The following is a 20767-nucleotide window of genomic DNA, read 5'->3' as shown; positions in this document are numbered from 1 at the left end:
CAAAAGAAGCCAGAAATTATTGTTCTTTTATGGTGGGAGGTGGGGGTGCTCACTATCCACTCACTTGATGTAGTTCCACTTTGGGTGTCTGCCCTTTCCTCTCTTCCATCCTTCCTCTTCTGTCATTCTTTTCTTCATTCTTTCCTCTTTCTTCTGCCTATGGGTGACTTTACAACTCCCTCTTCTGTCTTTATTTCCTTCAGTCTTTCCTCTTCCTTCTGCCTATGAGTGACTCTACACTGAGTGACAAACCAAATGGTTTCCTATACACCAGGAAACCATTTACTTTGCTGGGTGGTAACCATACTGTATGACCAAATTATGGTGCCTGGTGGTTTAGTGAGTTATGGCAGCGTTCATGCGGAGTTGAAAGTCTGCCAGATACCTCCAGAAACTATGTCTCATTTTCATTTCGACAGGCTAAGGGGGTCTTAGTTAAACTTCAGTGTTATTTTTCTGATCGATAAGTATGATATTGGTTAAGCACGTACATTTAACCCCTTAACCGCGGGGCGTCACTTTTGTGACGCTTGGGAGCATGGGATCATACTGCTGGCGTCACTTTTGTGATTCTGTGGTATTTTGAATTCGCCTGGGCTTTCAAGTGGTGGCTTGTATCATCTATCAGTACTGCCAATGTCCAACACTAGTCAGCACTCCTAATCTCATCTGTACTCCCATCCATTGTTGACAATTTAGCCATTTCTCCCCATTCATGACCCCTCCCTACCTCCCCTCCATTACCCTCTCCTCTCGCCTGCCCGGCCACACTGCACTAAGTAAATCTTCCCCGGAATTTTCCACTGATTTCATCCATTGAAATAAGTCCTATGCCCTATTCTTATACCAAATAATAAATACAAAAAAGAAATAAGGTAAGTGATAGTACCATACACCTGGAATTGGCTAATAATCACCTGACAACACCTCACATGCACTCGTTCGCTAATTTTCCCTGTTTACTTCCCCTTGAAATATGCCATATAATCTATTCTCGTAATAAAAATATATATAAGAAAGGAAGGGAGAAGCCTGAGTGATATTTACATTTGCCTGGAACTACCTAATTTATTATGTATGGTCTAGATTTCCTGCCAATCATTTCATAGCGTATATACAGTATTAGCAGCTGTCACCACGCTGACATTGGCAGCATTGCACTGCCCCTAGGCCACCACAGCATTCAGTTTACTGTTGTCTTTCAAGGTGAAACCATGTTGGATTCACGGTCCAATTCCGCCGCTTTTTAGCCCCATGCAAAGGGCCCTGTGACCTCTACCGCTACTAAACCTCATGTGCAAAGGGGTAAAGGGCTAAGTGACTGCTGTGGAATGTGAACTGGCTAATTTATCATTGAAAATGATGGACAGTGACTACGATCTTTCTGGTGAGTAAAACAGTGCAAGTGGAAATTGTAAATAATGTGTAAATAATGTGTAAACAGCAAGTGAAAGCAGTGAATGTAAATATAGGTGAACAGTGGAAAATAGTTTCATAAGTTACTGCAAATGACTGTGCATAACACAGTGTAAATAAAATAGAAATGTAAATAATGTAAATAAAATAGAGAATGTAAACAGAAATGTAAATGAGTCGTAATATAAGAATACGAGTATATATACTAGGAGTAATGAAAGTGAAAGTTTCACTCTAGCATGTATGAATACTATGAGTTGTGGAAGTGGAAGTGAAAGTGACAGATTCGCTCTCAACACTAGTATACAGGACGAGAAAGTGAATGCTACGTGTTTTACTGAAAGAGAAATTGAATGCCTACAGTGACAATAAACTACTATTACTGAAGGAAACTTATGGATAAAGACTGCAGATATATATAAGTGTTATATAGCAATAGAAATATAAAGTGTGAGTGATTTTATGAATAATAAATGACAGAATACCAGCGTCAAGTGGGAAGGTCATACGCGCTCGCAATTTTCATTGCATTCACAGTTTTTTTTTTTTTTTTTTTTTTTTTTTTTTTTTTTGAGTATGGATTCCAAACTATTTGAAAATCATAGAATAGTGTTTCTAGTGATAATATCAGGCTGTGGTAATCATATTACGGGGTGTCAGGAAGTGTAAAGTGGAGACTTCGTTACCCAACTTCAGAAGTCTCCACAAGTCCTATGGTACTCGATGAAGGCTCAACAAACATCCCAGGAGAAAGCTAAAGGTTTGTGCCATATGCATATATCATTATAATATCCTAGGAATAATAACTGATTTTTGGCAAATACTGTATTTTTACAAAGTCTGTCGGAGCGCAAATATCCTAGCGGGACATGCAAGTCGAGCCCAAACAACCCCGCGGTTTAGGGGTTAAAAAATGTAAATCACTCTTACTTGTGCTATTTCACCAAAAATATCGCCAAAAAAATAGTTTATTTATATATTCTTCCATAAGAAGGTTAGGACAGTATCTGCCAATGAGACTGTTTTTGGACTGTAAGAAGCAAAAAAGGCATAGGAATATTGACATCTGTGGATAATCTGACTTTATAAAAAATGGCATATATGGTCTGTCCATAGTTTATTATTTATTAGACTCTAAAATGTTACGGCGTATCGAAGCTTAGCACTGCCAGATGTATGAAGCAAGCATACACAGATCAGCTGATGGAGTAAATCAGTCCAGGTAAAGACAGACGGCTGTTTTGGTTTGCTGGGAAAACTTGTTGTGTTGGAGGCAGCATCTAAATATCGACATGCTTTCTTGAAGTGAATTAAGTTTTATTCATACACACAGGGAGTTTAATATGTTAGTATGAATTATAACTAACTTTTGTTATTAGTTAAAGATATATATTTCTATGCATGCATAAACCAGGGTACAACCGCTGTGAAATATTTTTTTTTTCTTACATTTTTTTCATGCTCCATTGACACAGCACGGTTTTAAAGAGAAGAAACAGAATATTTATATATTTTTACAATATGTTTATTTATATTTATATATATGAAAAAGGACATTCAGTTATTCCCTGACATATGATTTTTTTCCCATCTGAAACATTAAAATATTGGTGACATTTGGCATTTCTCCAGCCGCGCAAAAGCTCCTATTAAGGCATTCTAATCGGATTGAGCCAGTGCAGGTTTATATCCAAGGGACGATTGGAGTTTATTGCTCATGTAATGCCACTCGGATAAGTGAGGCTGGTCACTCTCATCTTATATGTCAGGACCAACTTGCCTAGCCCCGGGCTCCTACGCTCCTTATGAGGCAACATGGGATTGGATGTTGGATGGATTGATGGATTTAACCCTCATGAACTAGAAGCATGTCATACTTTGAAGTTGTTTCATTGAAAGTAATATTTTGCCAGTACATGTCATAAACTTAAGTTGGGACTGACTTTTGGAATGCTCAGTGTTGTTCTTGATGTTATTAGATAATCTCTAGATCCACTCTGTTTTTTTAAAATTCAGGACAATATGGGATGATACAGGAACTTGTACGAGTTCTTCACTGTGAACTCATTGGTGGTTAGGACATTCAGAAGTGGGGCAAGAAACTTTGACAATTTAAGAGTGAGAGCAGTGGAAATGAGTTATTTAAGAGGAGCCTGCGGAGTCACATGGAGAGACAGGCTGATAAATGAGGATATAAAGGAGCGTTGTGGTGTGGATGAGGTGGAGGGATGGAGTGGAGAGGTATATGAGAGAGGGGGAGTGTGAGTTGGGAGCAGGACAGTGAAATGGCGAGGGACAGGGTGACATGGAGGCGATTTGTTTGTGGCCACCCTGTAAAGGATTAAGGTGTCTGGCAATAGATAGATAGATAGAATATTGTAAGCAGCATTGATGGGATGGAGGGGAACCTTGAAACCTTTGGGGTCGACTCCTGCCACGTTATATGGTCCACATAAGGTACACAAACCATCCGTTCCCCTCCGTCCCATCTTGGCTGCTTACAATACTGCTTCATTTAAATTTTCAAAATTTCTTGTCCCACTTCTGAATGTCCTAACCACCAATGAGTTCACAGTGATGAATGCATACGAGTTTGTAAATTCCCTGTCCAAAATTAATATACCTGACACCTATTTTATGTGCAGTGTTGATGTTACCTCCTATTTTACTAATATACCCATTGATGAAACTATAAACATAATTTTGAAAACACTCTATAAAGACATTCAGCTTTTCAGGGGAATGACAAGAAATGTACTCCAAGAACTTTCGGCCCTTTGTGTAAAGATGGCCTGTTCATTTTCAATAACGAGCTCTACAAACAGATTAATGGTGTTGCTATGGGATCACTCCTTGGACCTACTTTTACCAACATCTTTTTTTGTTATTATGAGAAATTATGACTAGAAGATTGTCCAAGTAATATTAAACCATGGATGTACCGAAGGTATGTCGATGATACATTTGTCATATTTAGAGATAAAAGCCATGCTCAGGATATTTTTTTGCACTATATTAACACTTGCCATGATAATGTAGATTTCACGATTGATACAGAGTCCAGTGGTTGTCTCCCATTTTTAGATATCCTGGTTAGGAGAGATAATGGTAAATTCCTTTGTTCTGTGTTCCGTAAGCCTACTTTCTCAGGTTTGGGTAGCATTTTTTTCAGTTATTGTTGTAAAATGTTGAAAATCAGTGCTATTAAGATCTTGTTGCATAGGGCCTTTTTTCTCTCATCTACATTTTCTTTATTCCATGATGAGATTTGCTTCCTAGGAAAATATTTTGTAAATAATGGCCATGGTGATAAGTTGTTCTGTTGTCTTGTAAGGAACTTACTTAATAGCCATTACATGCCTAAACAACCAATCTCTACGGCTAGTAAGGAAGTATTTTATCCTAGTTTACCCTACTTGGGTGATGTTTCGGTTCAAATGAAAAACTGTTTAATTCACAGCCTTGTTAATTTTTATCCTCAAATTGACTTTAAGATTATACTAAGTAATTCATTCAAAATTGGCTCATTTTTTCACGTTAAAGTCCCTGTTCCAACCAACCTACGTTCGTTTGTTGTTTATTATTTCACTTGCCCAGGTTGCCAGGCTGGGTATACAGTGAGTCCTCAAAATGCGAAAGGGATAGGGACCAAAAAAACCTTTCGTAATCGGAAATTTCGTATGTCGGAACGATTTTCCTCATTGAAATATACATATAAAGGGGGGGATGCGTTCCAGGACCCAATGGGACCCCCCCACTAAAACTTTACCCCTCCTATTTAGAAGTATGCAATACATGTATACAGTACTATACTATTGTACAGACATAAAAAAATAAAACATACAACTAATTACTGTAGTATTAGTACACTGTACAGTTAAATATCGACCTGTGGTGCGGCTGGAGATTTGTGTCGTTGATATGGTGCTAAGTCCATGCGACAGCTGCGGGTCTTCGTGGCTTGGCAGGCAGCTGAAGATGAAGAGAAGTAGATGGCCATCTTCTTGTATATTTCCTTTTTCTTCGTCACATTTCCAACGGTTGATGGTGCAAGGCCTTAAGCTTGCCCAATCTCCGAGACTCCCTGCCCCTCCTCGTGGCGTCTTATTATTTCCAATTTCCTCTCAAGAGTGAGAGTACAATGCTGTTTCTTCTTTGCAGCTGGTTCCCCAGATGCTGGAGATGATGCAGGGCGCTTGGGAGGCATGGTGAAAATACGTAAAGGTGAAGAACAGCAAAAAACAACGTAACGTACAGCAAAGCTGAGAGGAAAGGGCGGACGTGACTCGACTGGGAAGCGTGCGAAAATGTGTTTACCAGAGAGGGGTTAGTTCATTTTCTTGCCGCAAGCAAGCCCGGCACTGTGCAGCGCGCCCATTTTGAATTTTTTGTATTTCCTCTCGTATTGTTTTTCGTACCATCGAGACACTTTCGTATTGTGGAATTTGTCCTACATTTATCGTTTTCGTACCATTGGAAATTCGTACTTCGAGTTTTTGTATTTCAAGGACTCACTGTATTGGTAGCACAATCCGTGCTTTCAAGGTTAGGACAGACGAACATATGAGTCAGTCGAGCAGGGCAGGCCGAAGACTCAGGTCCCCTCTTCACTCAGCAGTAAGAGACCGTTGTGAATCTTATGATTTTGTACTTAAAAATGAGTACAGTAATCCCTCCACTTTCCGATGTAATAGAGCCAAAAGCATGTCTGGAAAGTGGTCCCGTCTGGAAAGTGGGCCCCAGCCTCCTGGACTTGTACTTATGGACCCTAACCTACCCTGCCTCAGAAAAACACCTATACAGCTCCCTATTGGACATGCATAGCACCTATTCAAGACCGAAATCACACCAATAAGGGACATAATAGACTGAAATAAATGCAAAAGAACCAGAGAATGAGGTTTTAGAGGTGAGTCCGCATGCCGTACCGGAGTGATAGGACAGGTTAAGGTGATAAGGTTGTGATCGGAGGAGCCCAGTGGAGAGAAGAGATTACCAGTGTAAGCAGAAGGATTAGTTGTAAGGAAGAGGTCAAGTATGTTGGAGCTCTCTCCAAGGCGGTCAGGGATACGGGTAGGGTGCTGTACAAGCTGGTCTAGGTCATTAAGGATAGAAAAGGTGTAGGCTTGTTCACCAGGTGGATCAGTGAAAGGAGAGGAAAGCCAATGTTGTGCTGCACTTACAGTAATTCTCTGCACTGTGAGTTTTAATTGTTTAACACTGGACATTGTTAATTGCACCACACCAGTTTCAACCGCCAGTGTGCACTCCACAGTTAATCCTTTGCACTCTAAATTCTAGTTTCTTAACACTGCACAACACTGTAAATTCCCGTGTGGTCTAGTGGCGAGGTATTGCAGTTTATTCAGTTTACTCACAAAAATCAAGCACATGTGGCTTCCATTACGATAATCATCTGCTCTCGATCAGAGTTAGGATGTGACTGTTGATGATGGGGTAACAGAGTTGCCAGATCGCTACGGCCACATTACCAAACTCCTCAATTTTCATTACCAAATTTAACTTTTCATTACCAAATTAAGAATATATGGGGTGGAGGGGAAATTGTTGAATGCTGTGAAGAGTATGTATGAAGGAGCTAGGGCTACGGTGCGAGTGGATGGTGAGCTGAGTGAGTTCTTTGATCTCAGTGTGGGACTGGAACAGAGTTGTGTGATGTCTCCATGGCTGTTTAATATATACATGGATGGGGTTGTAAAGGAGGTGCAAGGTAGGGCAGTGGATGTGGGGGTTGCTCTAATGAATGAAGGTGAGATTTGGAAGATTCTGGTGTTGCTGTTTGCTGATGATATAGTATTGTTGAGTGAAGATGAATGGGAGTTGCAAGGTTTGGTGAATGAATTTGGGACAGTGTGTAGGAGGAGGAAGCTGAAAGTTAATGTAAACAAAAGTAAAGTTATGGTGTTTGAGAGGAATGAAGTCACAGAATGTACAGTGAGGTTGGATGGTGAGGATATGGAGAATGTGAGTGCATTCAAGTACTTGGGTAGTGTGATGAGTAAGGATGGAACTTTGGGGGATGAAGTGTGTGAAAGGGTACAGCAGGGAAGGAAGGTTGTTGGTTCACTGAAAGCAGTGATGAGAAATAGGGAGGTGAGTATGGAAGTTAAGAAGTCACTGCATGATAGTATTGTGATCCCTACCCTGACATATGGAAGTGAGGCGTGGACCTTGCAAGAGAGGAACAAGTCAAGAGTGAGAGCAATGGAAATGAGTTACTTGAGAGGAGCATGTGGAGTGACATGGAGGGACAGGTTGACGAATGAAAAAGTGATGGAACGTTGTGGGGTGGATGTGGATGTGGTTGAGAAGATTAGGAGAAATACACTGAGGTGGTTTAGACATGTGGAGAGAATGGAGAATGAAAGACTGACTGAGAGGGTGTATGTAGGTGAGATGGAGGGAGGGAAAGGGAGGGGTAGACCGAGGATGAGGTGGAAGGATGGAGTTGAGAGGTATATGAGGGAGGGGGGGGTGAGTTGGGGGGAGGGTAGTCAAATGGTGGGTGACAGAGCGACTTGGAGGCGTTTTGTCTGCGGCCACCCTTTGCGGGATTAGGGCGTCAGGCTATAGATAGATAGATAGATTACCAGATTCGTAACGCTAGCATTTATTCTTCACTAATTATATGTACAAGTGGAAATTCATGTTTTCACTCTTCTTATAGTTAACAGCATGTTGATTATTTTCACGCTATATAGGCTAGCAGATTAATCAGAGAGAGCAAACAATCCACCATCTCCATCCTGTGTATCCTCACACACATGAAAAATCCATGTGGTATTGCATTATTCTGATTTATTACCAAACAAATTTTTCATTACCAAATTGGCCCACATTTGGTAATGAAAAATACCAAATGGCAACCCTGACAGGGAAGGGGGAAGGGGGGAGGAAGGAAGGGGTGAAGGGTCCATGGTGTAACAGCTGTTCGGCGCCGCGCGGCAATTTCAAATTACAGGTGGGGAAAAATTCGGATTTTGGGGGGATTTTTCTCTTATTTTGGCCATTTTTGGGTTCCGAAGGTCCAGGCCCACAATGTCCGGTAAGTGGGGTGTCCAGAAAGTGGGCGTCCGGAAAGTACAGGGATTATTGTATTTTAAAATATTAGCTTCTTCATCAAATATTAACTTAAGATTGCTAGAATCAGTATATAAAGACCCATAATCCATCTGTAAATAACACTACATTACATCCCCTAGTATGCGAGTATATGGGCGGCAGAGGATGGTGCGTTCTAGGAATTCGCATACTCAGAATACATAAACTGATGGGAAAAATTACTTATGGGCGGCACCCCCTTCATGGGCAACCCTTGAGACTCCTTTCAGACCTAAGTATTGTACTGTACAAGGAAACTATCCAAGACATATTATCTAAGATAAAGTAAACTAACAAGATTATGACTTTACTAAATCAGCAAGGATACGGCATAACTATACCAACAAGAATATGGCTGCTCATCTTAACCCAAGAAGATAACAGGCCTGATGGAGGTAAGAAGGGGATCCGAAGCAGGATGAGGCACCTAGCATGCATCTCCTGCATCACCCTCCACACCACCCAACACACCACCTTCCTCACCACTCTCGTCACCAGCACTTTTGACACTTTCACTACTGTACTTAATGAACTCACTTCGTTCATAAACCCTTAAAAGTCTATTTCTGACACCTCAGACATCGCATCATCTTCTTGATCCTCCTCAGGATATGTCTCTCCTGATGTTGAAGGGAGTGATTCCTCACTTTTTTCAAGCCGAAGGTAACGGGTGATGAGGATTTGCTTCCGTCTGTTTACTTCCTGGTTGTGCTTGTCTTTGTAGTAGCGGAAGGTTCTGTCCAGTGAAGTCATCACCTCCTCCAATCGAAACTGAGAGCGTTCGATGTCCTTGAATTCATCCTTACATTTATCAAGGGCACACAGTACCCGGCTGGTCTCCATCATGGACAGATGTTCATTCTCCATCACTGGTGTTGCTGGCCTTTCTGCTGCGATCTCCTGCTCTGCGTCGGCCTTGTCCACTCACTGCATGACTTCCTGGGGTTCCTGCCCCACTGCTGCCAAATGTAAGCCCCTGATCTTCTCCAGCGTGACGGCCTGAAACCCAGGCACAGCTTGTGCAGTTGTGAGAGTGGCTGCCTTGGCAACGGCCATTGACTGAAAGCTGCTTCCTGGCGGGATTTCACACAGGTGCGGTACAAGGAGGCGCCAAGCATGGTTAATTGTTGCAGCGGTTATATCTGCCCAAGAGGACAACAGGAATGTGATGGCATCCTTGAGGTTGAATGACCGCCAAAAAGCCATAACAGTCTTATCAGGAGGTGAAGCTGTTGGTGCGGGTGCTGTGCGTGAAGTGGGTGAAGCGGGTGGCGAGTCCAAACCATCCTCGGCATCCATGACATCACTTCCAGCTGTGTCCAAGTCAAGAATTGCCCTGCAGTTCCTCATAGCTGTCAGTCTGGCTGCAGAGATGTTTGTAGAGGCATTGGTGGTATAGCCGCTTTACTGTTGCAGTTAACTCCTTGTCTAGTGGTTGGATGAGAGAGGTCATTCTGGGTGGCAAAAAAACAATCTTGCATTCCTTGCTGAGGTCTGCTACCCAGCTTTGATGACCTGGGGCACTGTCGAGGATGAGGAGCACCTTGAAGGGGATCCCAGGTTCCTGGGATTTAGCCTTGGCGTCAGGGATGAAGTGCCGCAACAGCCACTCGGAAATGATGCCGCTCGTCATCCGGCCATTGGAGTTGCTGTACCAGTACACCCTGCTATCATCTGTGCAGCGATGATTCTTGTAACATCTGGGGTGGGCTGTGGTATGAACCACAACAGGCTGCATCTTGTGTGAGCCTGATAAGTTCACAGCAAGCATGACTGTTATCCTGCTCTTGTCCACTTTTCTTCCCAGGGCCTGGCACTGCTGCTTACTGATATAAGTAGACTTCGACATAGCCTTGTAGTATAGGGCCGTTTCATCTATGTTGTAAATTTGGTGCTTGCTGTAGCCACCCTCATCAATTATCCTCTTCAGGATGGCAGCATAGTTCCTAGCTGCCATTTCATCCGCAGATGCACGCTCGCCGATGAGGCAATTGTGACGTAGCTCCTTCTTCAGGAACCGGCATAGCTATCCCACAGAGGCTTTAAAGGGTTTTGTGATGCCATGCTTCAAAGATGCAGCCTCGTAGAAAATCTTGGCCTGGTCCTTGATGTAGCGTCCGTTCAGTGGAACTCCTTTCTTCTCCTTCCTCAGGATGTATGTTGCCAGGTACTGCTCCATGGGAAATATTGCCCAGTTAGTTAGCCTGCTTCTCCTGTCCAGTGCCACCATCCCATACATCTTAACAGTCTTCTTTATGGCCTCCCTGTTTGCCCATACTGTTTACACCGTTGATTCTTCCAATCCGAGTTCTTTCCCAATAGCAGTGTTACCCTTCCCACTCTCTTTCTTCCAAATGACTTCTATCTTCATGGCATGGATGATGCTCTTCTTCCTTCTCAAGGATGGGGCAGACATCCTGGTTCACAAAACATTATCCTCAGAGTAGACAAGAATGTTGCTGGAATAGTGAGTGTACCCTTTGTGCGCGTGTGTTTCCTCTGCTGAGCCTTTCTCACCACCCTCCAAGTGGCGCATTTGGGCATCACGTGATGAGTGCACATCATCGACCTCACAAGGTGGGCGGAGCATAGACAACCATTTCGCTTCTTGGGGTGGCAGTGTCACGCACTCAGGGTAACCCCGGATTTGGGCCACTTTTCGCTGCCCGACTCGCTTACAATGAGGTTAATTCCCGATGTCAGTAACCAAGGAAAAACTGCCACTGTTCACCAGATAATTTAATTTTCGACATCAAAGTCGGTCAACTAAATCCCATTCATTTTATGTGCCCACTTTGTCACTGAAAGAGAGGGAGAAATTATAACAACATTATTTTACTCACCACTACAAGGAAGATAGGCCTTGATATACAGTAGTCAAATAGAATAAAAAATTGAAGGGCTGAGTCTACCATCTTCATATTGGGACGGTTATTATTCTTTCATTCCTTAACCCTGTAACTGCTGGGCATCACTTTCGTGATGCTTGGGAGCAAGGGATCATACCGCGGGGTGTCACTTTTGTGATTCTGTGTTATTTTGAATTCGCCCGGGCTTTCAAGTGGTGGCTCATATCATCTATCAGTACTACCAGTATCCAGCTATACTCAGTTCTGCTAATGTCACCTGTACTCCCATCCACTGTTGACAGTTTAGTCATTTTTCTCCTGTCCTTGACTCCCCACCCTCCTTACCTCCCCTCCATAACCCTCTCCTCCTGCCTGACCAACTGTGCTGCGCTACACAAATCCTGGACAGATTTTTTCACTCATTTTATCCATTGAAATGTGCCCTATGCCCTGTTCTTATACAAAATAATATATAAAAGAAAGAGAAAAGGTAATTGATACTGCCATACATCTGGAATGGGCTGATTATCACCTGGCAACACCTCACGTGCACTCGTTCGCTAATTTTCCCTGTTTATTTCCCCTTGAAATATGCAGTATGACCTGTTATCATAATAAAAATATATATAAGAAAGGAAGGGAGAAGCCAAAGTGATAATTACATTCACCTGGAACTACCTAATTTATTATGTATTGTCTAGGTTTCCTGCCAATCATTTCATAGCGTATATATTAGCAGCTTTCACCATGCTGACATTGGCAACCCTTCACTGCCCCTAGGCCACAGCATTCACTTTACTGTCGTCTTTCAAGGTGAAACCACATTGAATTCGTTCCTGTCCAATTCTGCTGCTTTTTAGCTCCATACAAAGGGCCCTGTGACCTTTACCCCTACTAAACCTTGTGTGTTAGGGGTAAAGGGCTAAGTGACTCTGCTGTGGAACGTGAACTAGCTAATTTATCAATGATAATGATGGACAGTGACTACGATCTTTCTGGTGACTCTAAAACAGTGCAAGTGGAAATGTAAATAATGTGTAAACAGCAAGTGAAAGCAATGAATGTAAATATAATTGAACAGTGGAAAACAGTTTTATAAGTTACTGCAAATGACAGTGCATAACATAGTGTAAATATAATAGAAATGTAAATAATGTAAATAAAATAAAGAATGTAAATAGAAATGTAAATAAGTAGTAATATAAGAATACGAGTATATATACTAGGAGTAATGAAAGTGAAAGTTTCGCTCTAACATGTATGAATACCGGGAGTAATGAAAGTGAAAGTGACAGCTTTGCTCTCTACGCTAGTATACAGAAGGAGAAAGTGAATGCCTGGAGTGAAAATAAACTACTAGTACTGAAAGAAACTTATAGATAGATATTGTATATATAAATAAGTGTAATATAGTACTAGGAATATAAAGTGTGAGTGTGTTTATAAGTAATAAAAGACAGCTTCGCCTCAGAATACCATCGGGGAACCAGCACGGGAGGAAAGCTCGTATGCGCTCGTAATATATTTGACCTCTTCCTTACAACGAATCCTTCTGCTTGCACTGTTAATCTTTCCTCTCCGTTGGGCTCCTCCGATCACAACCTTATCACCTTAACCTGTCCTATCACTCTGGTACGGCCTGTGGACCCTCCAGGGAAATGTCGCCTGTGGCATTTTGGAGCTGCGGATTGGGAGGCCCTCAGGCAGTACTTCTTTGATTTTCCCTTGATTGATTATTGCTTCCATGGCCGGGAGCCATCTGAGTGTGCCTTGCGCATTACGGAGGTTATTCTTTTGGGCGTGGAAGCATACATTCATTTCTCATATCCTTTGACTAACACAAGAAAGCCTTGGTTTAATCACGCTTGTTCTAATGCTGTCCGCAACAAGGAGAGGGCTTACAAAAGGTACCGGAGCCAACCCACCCCTGAATCACATCATCTCTACGTTTATGTCCGGAATCGTGCTAAGTCTGTTCTTCGCTCAGCTAAAAATAATTTCATCTGTACTAAATGTTCTCAACTCTCCAACTCGAATTCTTCCCGCTTTTCTGGCACCTTGCCAAAAACCTTTCTAACAACTTTACCTCATCATCCTTCCCTCCTCTTTTCTACTCTGATGGTTCTGTCGCTGTTTCTTGTACTGATAAAGCAGATCTCTTCACACAGACTTTCTCCTCCAATTTCACCTTAGACGATTCCGGTGCTGTTCCTCCATCACTTCCCCCCTCTGACTTCCTCATGGCTGACATTAAAATTTCTTCAGCTGATGTATTTTCTGCCATCTTCTGCCATCACTGGCCACAATACTAACAAGGCATGTGGGCCTGATGGAGTTCCTCCTGTTGTTCTCAAGAACTGTGCTTCTGTGCTTACACCCTGCCTAGGCAAACTCTTTCGCCTTTATCTGTCAACTTGTACCTTTCCTTCTTGCTGGAAGTTTGCTCTCATTCAGCCAGTCCCAAATAAGGGTGACTACTCCCAACCCTCCAACTATCGTCCAATTACTTTAACGTCCTGTATTTCAAAAGTTTTCGAGTCAATTCTCAATAGAAGAATTTGAAGGCATCTTTCCTATCACAACCTTCTTTCTGATTGTCAGTACGGGTTCCGTCAGGGACACTCCACTGGCGATCTTCTCACCTACCTTTCAGACTCCTGGTCATCCTTCTTTCGGGACTTTGGCGAAAGCTTTACTATTGCACTTGACATCTCAAAGGCTTTTGATCGAGTCTGGCATAAATCTTTAATTTCCAAACTGCCCTCTTACGGTTTCTATCCTTCTATCTGTGCCTTCATCTATAGCTTCCTTTCTGGTCGTTCTACAGTATAGCCGCTGTTGTAGACGGCCATCGTTCTTCTCCTAGATCTATCAACAGTGGTGTTCCTCAGGGCTCTGTCCTATCACCAACTCTCTTCCTTTTATTCATCAATGACCTTCTAAGCTGTACATCTAACCCTATCCACTCATACGCTGATGACTCCATCCTTCACCTTTCCATTCGGTTCCCGCAACGCCCATCTCAGCGGGTCACGCAAGGAGCGCAAAAACATCCCCGTGGTGTAGGGGTTAAATGTTGATAAGCTTTGTTTTACATCCATTTCATGTGTTTGTCCCCCAAAATAGAAATAAATAGTGTTATGAGAAACATGTAACGATTCTTCATTAAGAAATATCACGAAACAGCTGAAGATCGTACGTAATGATCGAAAACAATAACAGACCCACGTGTGTCTACTCCCTTGCTGGATCTGCTGTATAAAGATCATGGAATATCACTGCATAGAATAATGGACATTGCCTAGATTTGAATTTTTTCCTGAAGTCTAGAGGAATACCCTGTTCAGTGTACACGAAACCCCAGCTGGTTAGGCTTTTTGTATGGTGTTTTGGAGTCCTCGGCATCGTCGGATTTCGGCCAGTGGTCTTGTCTCTGCACGTTTTCGGCTTTAAACGTCGGTCAATGTTCGTATGAAAAACTTTGCAGATTTTCTTGAGCATTTTGGAGATGAATCATTGTTCTTTTAGAAAACTTAATTACAGTATATGGTTTTCAAACCAAAGGTGCAGCTAGAAACTTGTAAATATGAGATGAATGCTGTCACTCCCAGCCTGCTTTCACGGCTTCTGTAATAACGTTTTCAGCATATATTCCGCTAAAGCATATCTAGGAAATTAGTATAACTACTAAAGAATAATATCATGAAGAGCTTACGTACGGTATTTTAATAACCGTCACGGGAGAGATTTTTAAAGATATGCGACTTCTGTGGTCTCTGCATGAGTAGCCCGGCTTCCATATTGACCCAGCTGGATCACTGGCAACTCTTGAGTTAGTGACAGTGGGAATTCGCGTACAGTACTATTAAAAAATTCATTAAAATTTGGAAAAAATAGGTCCTCACGTACTAGGAGGATGAACTGTATGTCTGCAGTACCTCTTTATGTTATGTAACTGTTTTAGTATCCTTTCCCATCCCCCTTTTTTATTTTCTTCATATTTAGACTGTGTGTCTGTGTGTGTTTTTTCACTCACACAGTATTGTGATTGGTTTTAAGTGTTTTGACTTGATTTTTTGTTTCCCTGTTTAGATTACTGGTGATGACATTTTAAATGTCAAAACATGTGTAATAAAGATGCTGTTCATGTCAGTGCTCGTTGTCCTCTTCCTTCTGAAGCTGAGGTTCTCTACGAACACCCCACTACCTGATGTTATATAGTAATTGTAGTGGATGAGTAACTTGAGATGATTTTTAACCCCTTCATTACAAAAAATATCATCCTTAACTTAAAATCCTCTAATGGTATCCAGAATAAAATGAAACTGATGCCATGGTGCTGAAAGGGATACAAATGGTTTTCGTTTGTGTTTGCATTTGTGGAACTGCGAATTTCAAGAAGCTTGCAGATTTGCGATTGCGGATGGTAATGGTTTGAGTTTGCAGATTTGCGTTTGCAAAAGTGAAATTTCGTTTGCGGTGCCCACCCCTGGTGTACGCCCCCCTCTCCCCCCCCCCTTTTTTTTTTTACAGGCCAGTCATTGCATATACTAAAAGAATTAAAAGAACAGTGTTATTGTACCAGAATATGTGCACTAAATATCTCAGTGTATCGTATTGCAATTGCCTACAGTATTGTACTCCTATGACTGAAGAAAGCAAAGTGCATTTAATTTGATTATTTAAATGGATTACTTGACAATTCTGCTATGGATTATGCCTCCCCCCCCCCCACACATTCCTTTTCCAGAGTGCTGGATGAGGCTCTGTAATATGTGTTATTAGTGCTAATGGCCCCTCAGCATCTACCAGGAAACACTCCTGTGACTCACTCTTGAGTGGAAAAAATTGCCTAACATTAGTTGGAATAGAATACATGGTGCAGTACAGGCAGCCCTCATAATTCAAAGATGTGAAATGAACATTTGGTGATTATGTTGATGGTGACAGTGTTAATTCTCTCAGGCTCCAATGACCCACTCTCATATGAATAGAATTGGTTGGCCTAGATTACATACTGTACTAGATTTGTTCAGACTATGAGCGAGTTAATTGTGCTGGTCTTTGCCAGGCTATTAAGTGAGGTGGGTCAGGTGAAACGGACATGTGAGGCGGCGATGTGTGGCAGTGCACCCAGCCTGGCCATGCAGTTCTACACTCCAGAGCTTATCAGACTCACTCCACCATTACACCAGGCAGATGATGAGGTAACTATTCTCCGTCGATACTTGACCTAAAATTACCATCTCTCTTTCTTGAATACTAAGTTTCAACAACAGATGTGCACAAGAAGATGGCGCTGATCACAAGTTAATGGTATGGAATGAATGTGTAGTTATAGCTTTATTTTTCATGTCAGTGAACTACAGTACTCCCAATATTATCCAACACAATAGAGCCAAAGGCATGTCCGGGTAGTGACAATGTCTGGATAATGAACAATATCTTCCCTACTATACCCAGACCCTACACATACCCAACCTCCAACTTATACCTAACGTACAGTACTTCAGCTCTCTTTGGCAGTTTTTTCCGGTCACTGAAGCATATTTAGACTTCAAAAAACACATAGGAATATCCACAATAACTTTAAACATCAAGAAAACCATGCAAAAAAAAAAAAAAAAAAATGAAAACCAAAAAACACCCTACCTACACACTACTGTATATACAGTACCCCTCCTACTTTTCGCACTGTTTTCAGGACATTCTGCCATATTTAGACATCAAAACACACATAGGAGAATCCAAAATAATTTTAAACACCAAGAAAACCATGAAAAACAAAAAAAAGCCCATACACTTTTTTTTTTTTTTTTTTTTTTTTTTTTTTGTTATGCAAAGAAGGAACCAAAGGCCAGGAGCCTGTAAATTGTTCTCTCCCAGAGAAAAAAGAACAAAAACAAGATAAGAGAGCCAGATTCAAGAACTGTTCATTTCCAGATGCCTGGACACACTGCATTTGAAAGACTGGAGATCATAGGCAGTAGGAAATATAGACAGAGGGAGACAGTTCCAGAGTTGACCTGTTGCATACACGAATGGTTATCTCTTGCATTAGAGAGTCGGACAGAAAAGGGATGAGAGTTTGTTGCTAGATGGGTGCAACGTTCCCACCATAGTAGAGGAGGGATGCAAGCAGATAGTTCAGACGAGCAGTGACCATTGAAGTAGCGATAGAAAAGAGATAAAGGTGCAACAGTACAGCAAAGATACAGAGGATGAAGGGAGCTAGTAAGAGGAGTAGAGTTGATGAGACAAAAAGCCTTTGGCTCCAACTTGTTGAGAAGAGCTGTATGTGGGGAGCCTCCCCACACATGAGAATTGTACTCTACTCAGGGGCAAATAAAATGTGTATAAAGTCAACATCTGTGCAGGGTTAAAGAAGGCACGGAGTCTGCTTAGCACTCCTAATCTTTTGGAACCAGATTTTACGAGAGGTAATATGTTCTTTCTAAGATAAATCCTGAGAGAATGAAACCCTAAGTACTGTAAGTTTAAAGATGATACAGGATTAAGCTGGATATTGTTAAAAATTAGAGGGTACTCCTGTGAAAGATTCTGTCAGGTTGGTGGGTGTAAGAGCTGAGTTTTTGATGTGTGTTGTAGACTGGGGCACCCATCATCCACTTACTCAGTGTAGGGATGCCTTATGGTCTCTGCTTCGAGAGACAACCCAAATGGCTTCCTGTACCCAAGAAACTGTTTACTACATTGGGTGGTAACCATATAACCTGGGTTTTGGGCTAGGTTAAGTGTCCCCCAGATTCCCCTATCTAAAATTACTTAATCATGGCAAATGTTTCGGAAAGCCTTGGAGAGCCCAATACCTGTACAGGGCTCCAACCAAATGGGCAGATTTGCATGGCCATGTGGAATGTGAGAGGTGTGATTGAGGAGAGCAAGAGAGTGGAAGTGGTGAGTGTGTTCAAGAGTGTGAGATAAGTTGTGATGGCATTGTATGAGACAAAGATGAAGGGTGTGAAGTGGAGGAGTGGGAGGGTGTAACGTGTGTGAGGTTGGGCTTGAATGGGCGAGGAAGATGCGAGGAAGTTGTTGTTTTGTTGATGAATGACGTGTGGCAGGGTGAAATGAGAGATTACAAATGTGTCAGCCCGAGATGTATGTATGTCAAGTTCAAGTTAGAGAACGTGAAAGTGGGAGTGATTGTAGCGTATGCACTGTGTGATGACAGGAGCGAGGGAGAGAAAGACAGGTTTTAGGATGAGCTGTATGAAGCAGTGGGAGAAGTGGCCAGGGGCTATAATGTGATCATAATGGGCGATATAAGTGAAAGAGTAGGCACTGGTCCTGAGGATAACATAATGGGTTGTAATGAAGTGACAGGAGAATATGATAATGGGAAGCGACTGAAGGATACCGTATGTGTCAGGGAGGAGGTTGTGCATTTGTAACTCATAATTCAAGCACAAAGATACACATAAATGTACATGGTATAGAGGGAACGGGGATCTTGTTGAAAGGAGCCTGATTGATTATGTGCTCGCACAGAAGTTGATGCTGGGAACGGTTGCTGATACAAGGGCCATGAAAGGACAATGTGGAGGTCTGTCACATCATATGATTGTGGTATGCAAGGTCAAGCTGAGAGGAGTGAGGTGGACCAGGAGGGTGAGGAGCAGTCAGAGAGAAAGACTGAAAGTCAAGAAGCTGAGGATCAAAGAAATAGCAGATGATTACAGGACCAAAGTAGGGAGGAGTGAGCATCAGTGAATTGGAATGAAATGGATCTGGACAGCCTGTGGAATGCATATAGGGATAGTTTAGTTAGGAATGGTAAAGCAGTGTGTGGTGTGGCAAGAGTAACAATGAAGAAGAAGGGTACAGTATGGTGGGATGAAGAGGTTAAGAGAGCAGTGGAGGAAAAGAGGAAGAAGCGGCTAGAGTGGTTACAGGACAGAGGTTCACTTGAAATAAGAATTGAATGTATTGAGAGCAAGAAGCACATAAAGAGACTAGTGAAGAGGAAAAAGAAGGAGGTAAATGATGATCTAGGAAGAAAAATGAATGTAAATTACAATGAAAATAGGAAGTTATTCTGGAAAGAGGTGTGGAAATGTTAAAGTGACAGCAGAATGAAATGTGAAAGGGGGCAGGATGTAAGTGGTAGGTTATTAACCCATGGGGATGAAGTAAGGACCAGATGGAAAGAAAATTTTGAAAGCCTGATGAATGGGAATAGAGAGAGCAGAGCGGTTGTAAACATGATTGGCTTTGGGGGTACGCAGAGAAGGAATGCAGTGATAAGAAACGTGACACTCGCACAGGTGAAGAACTCTGTGAAACAGCTGAAAAATGGGAAAGCAGCTGGGATTGATGAGGTATATGCAGAGATGATTAAGTGCAGTGGAGAGACCGGAATGAAATGCATGATGGAGATATGTAAGAAGGCATGGATGAGTGAAACTATGCCAGCAGAGTGGAAAAAAGCTGTGATTGTACCCCTGTACAAAAATAAAGATGAGCGAAGTGAGTACAAGAATTATCATGGCATAAGTTTATTGGATGTGGTAGGGAAGGTATATCGAAGAATTTTTTAAACGGAAAGTAAGAGATATCAGAAGTCCGGGTAAGTGATGAACAGGGTGCCTTTAGGAGTGGCAGAGGATGTAAGTATCAAATATTTGCAGAAAGGCAGATAGTAGAGAGGACTTGTGAGAAGGACTATAAGATGTTTATGGCATTCATGGATCTGGAAAAAGCATACTGCAAAGTAGACAGAGAAGGATTGTGGATGGTTTTGTGCATGCACGGTGTAGATGGTAAGCTGCTAGGTGCCATCAAGAGTTTTCATGATGGTAGTGAAGCATGTGTAAGGGTATATTAGCTTCTAAGTGAATGGTTCACGATCATTGTGGGAGTGCAACGAGGATGTGTGATGTCCCCATGGTTGTTCAGTATATATATGGATGGGGTGATGAGAGAAGTAAAATCACAAGTAATGGAGAGGGGAATGGCATTGGTAATGAATGGTGATGGATGGAATATCTCAGATTTGTTGTATGCAGTACTACTTCCAAATACCGGACAAGAGCTTGGTGGACTAGTGCAGAGTTGTGCTGATGTCTGTGAGCGTCGTGCCTTGAGAGTAAAGTAGAAAAGAGAAAAGTGATGGTAATCGAGAGAGACGGTGACTTCCAGTGTGAGGTTACAGTGACTGGAGAGGAGTGAAATGGGTGAGAGAGTTCAAATACTTGGGTACAAAGATAGAAAAGAGAGGAAAATGTGCAAAAGAAGTGGTAAGTAGAGTGACACAAAGAAGGAAAATAGCTGGTGCAATGAGGGCCATGATAAGAAACAGAGGCTTGAGTGTCACATCTGCACGAGGCTTACATGAAGGAGTGTTAGTGCCAGCTTTA

At 42.1% G+C, this 20767-nt stretch overlaps 1 protein-coding gene across 1 annotated transcript in view; it reads left to right on the top strand.

Moving 5' to 3' along the window:
- The window catches only part of Not11 (CCR4-NOT transcription complex subunit 11), a 191012-nt gene that overhangs the window by 31704 nt on the left and 138541 nt on the right, over positions 1 to 20767 (top strand). The window contains exon 6 of the mRNA XM_080266707.1: positions 16459 to 16594. Within this exon, the coding sequence (XP_080122833.1) occupies positions 16459 to 16594 (136 nt within the window). The remainder of the gene's footprint in view (positions 1 to 16458; positions 16595 to 20767) is intronic.

The sequence above is a fragment of the Coenobita brevimanus genome, chromosome 21 (assembly GCF_032717465.1).
Source record: "Coenobita brevimanus isolate Jiangsu-jjx chromosome 21, ASM3271746v2, whole genome shotgun sequence".
In the NCBI taxonomy this organism is placed as follows: domain Eukaryota; kingdom Metazoa; phylum Arthropoda; class Malacostraca; order Decapoda; family Coenobitidae; genus Coenobita; species Coenobita brevimanus.
This window is presented reverse-complemented; position numbering and strand designations above follow the sequence as displayed.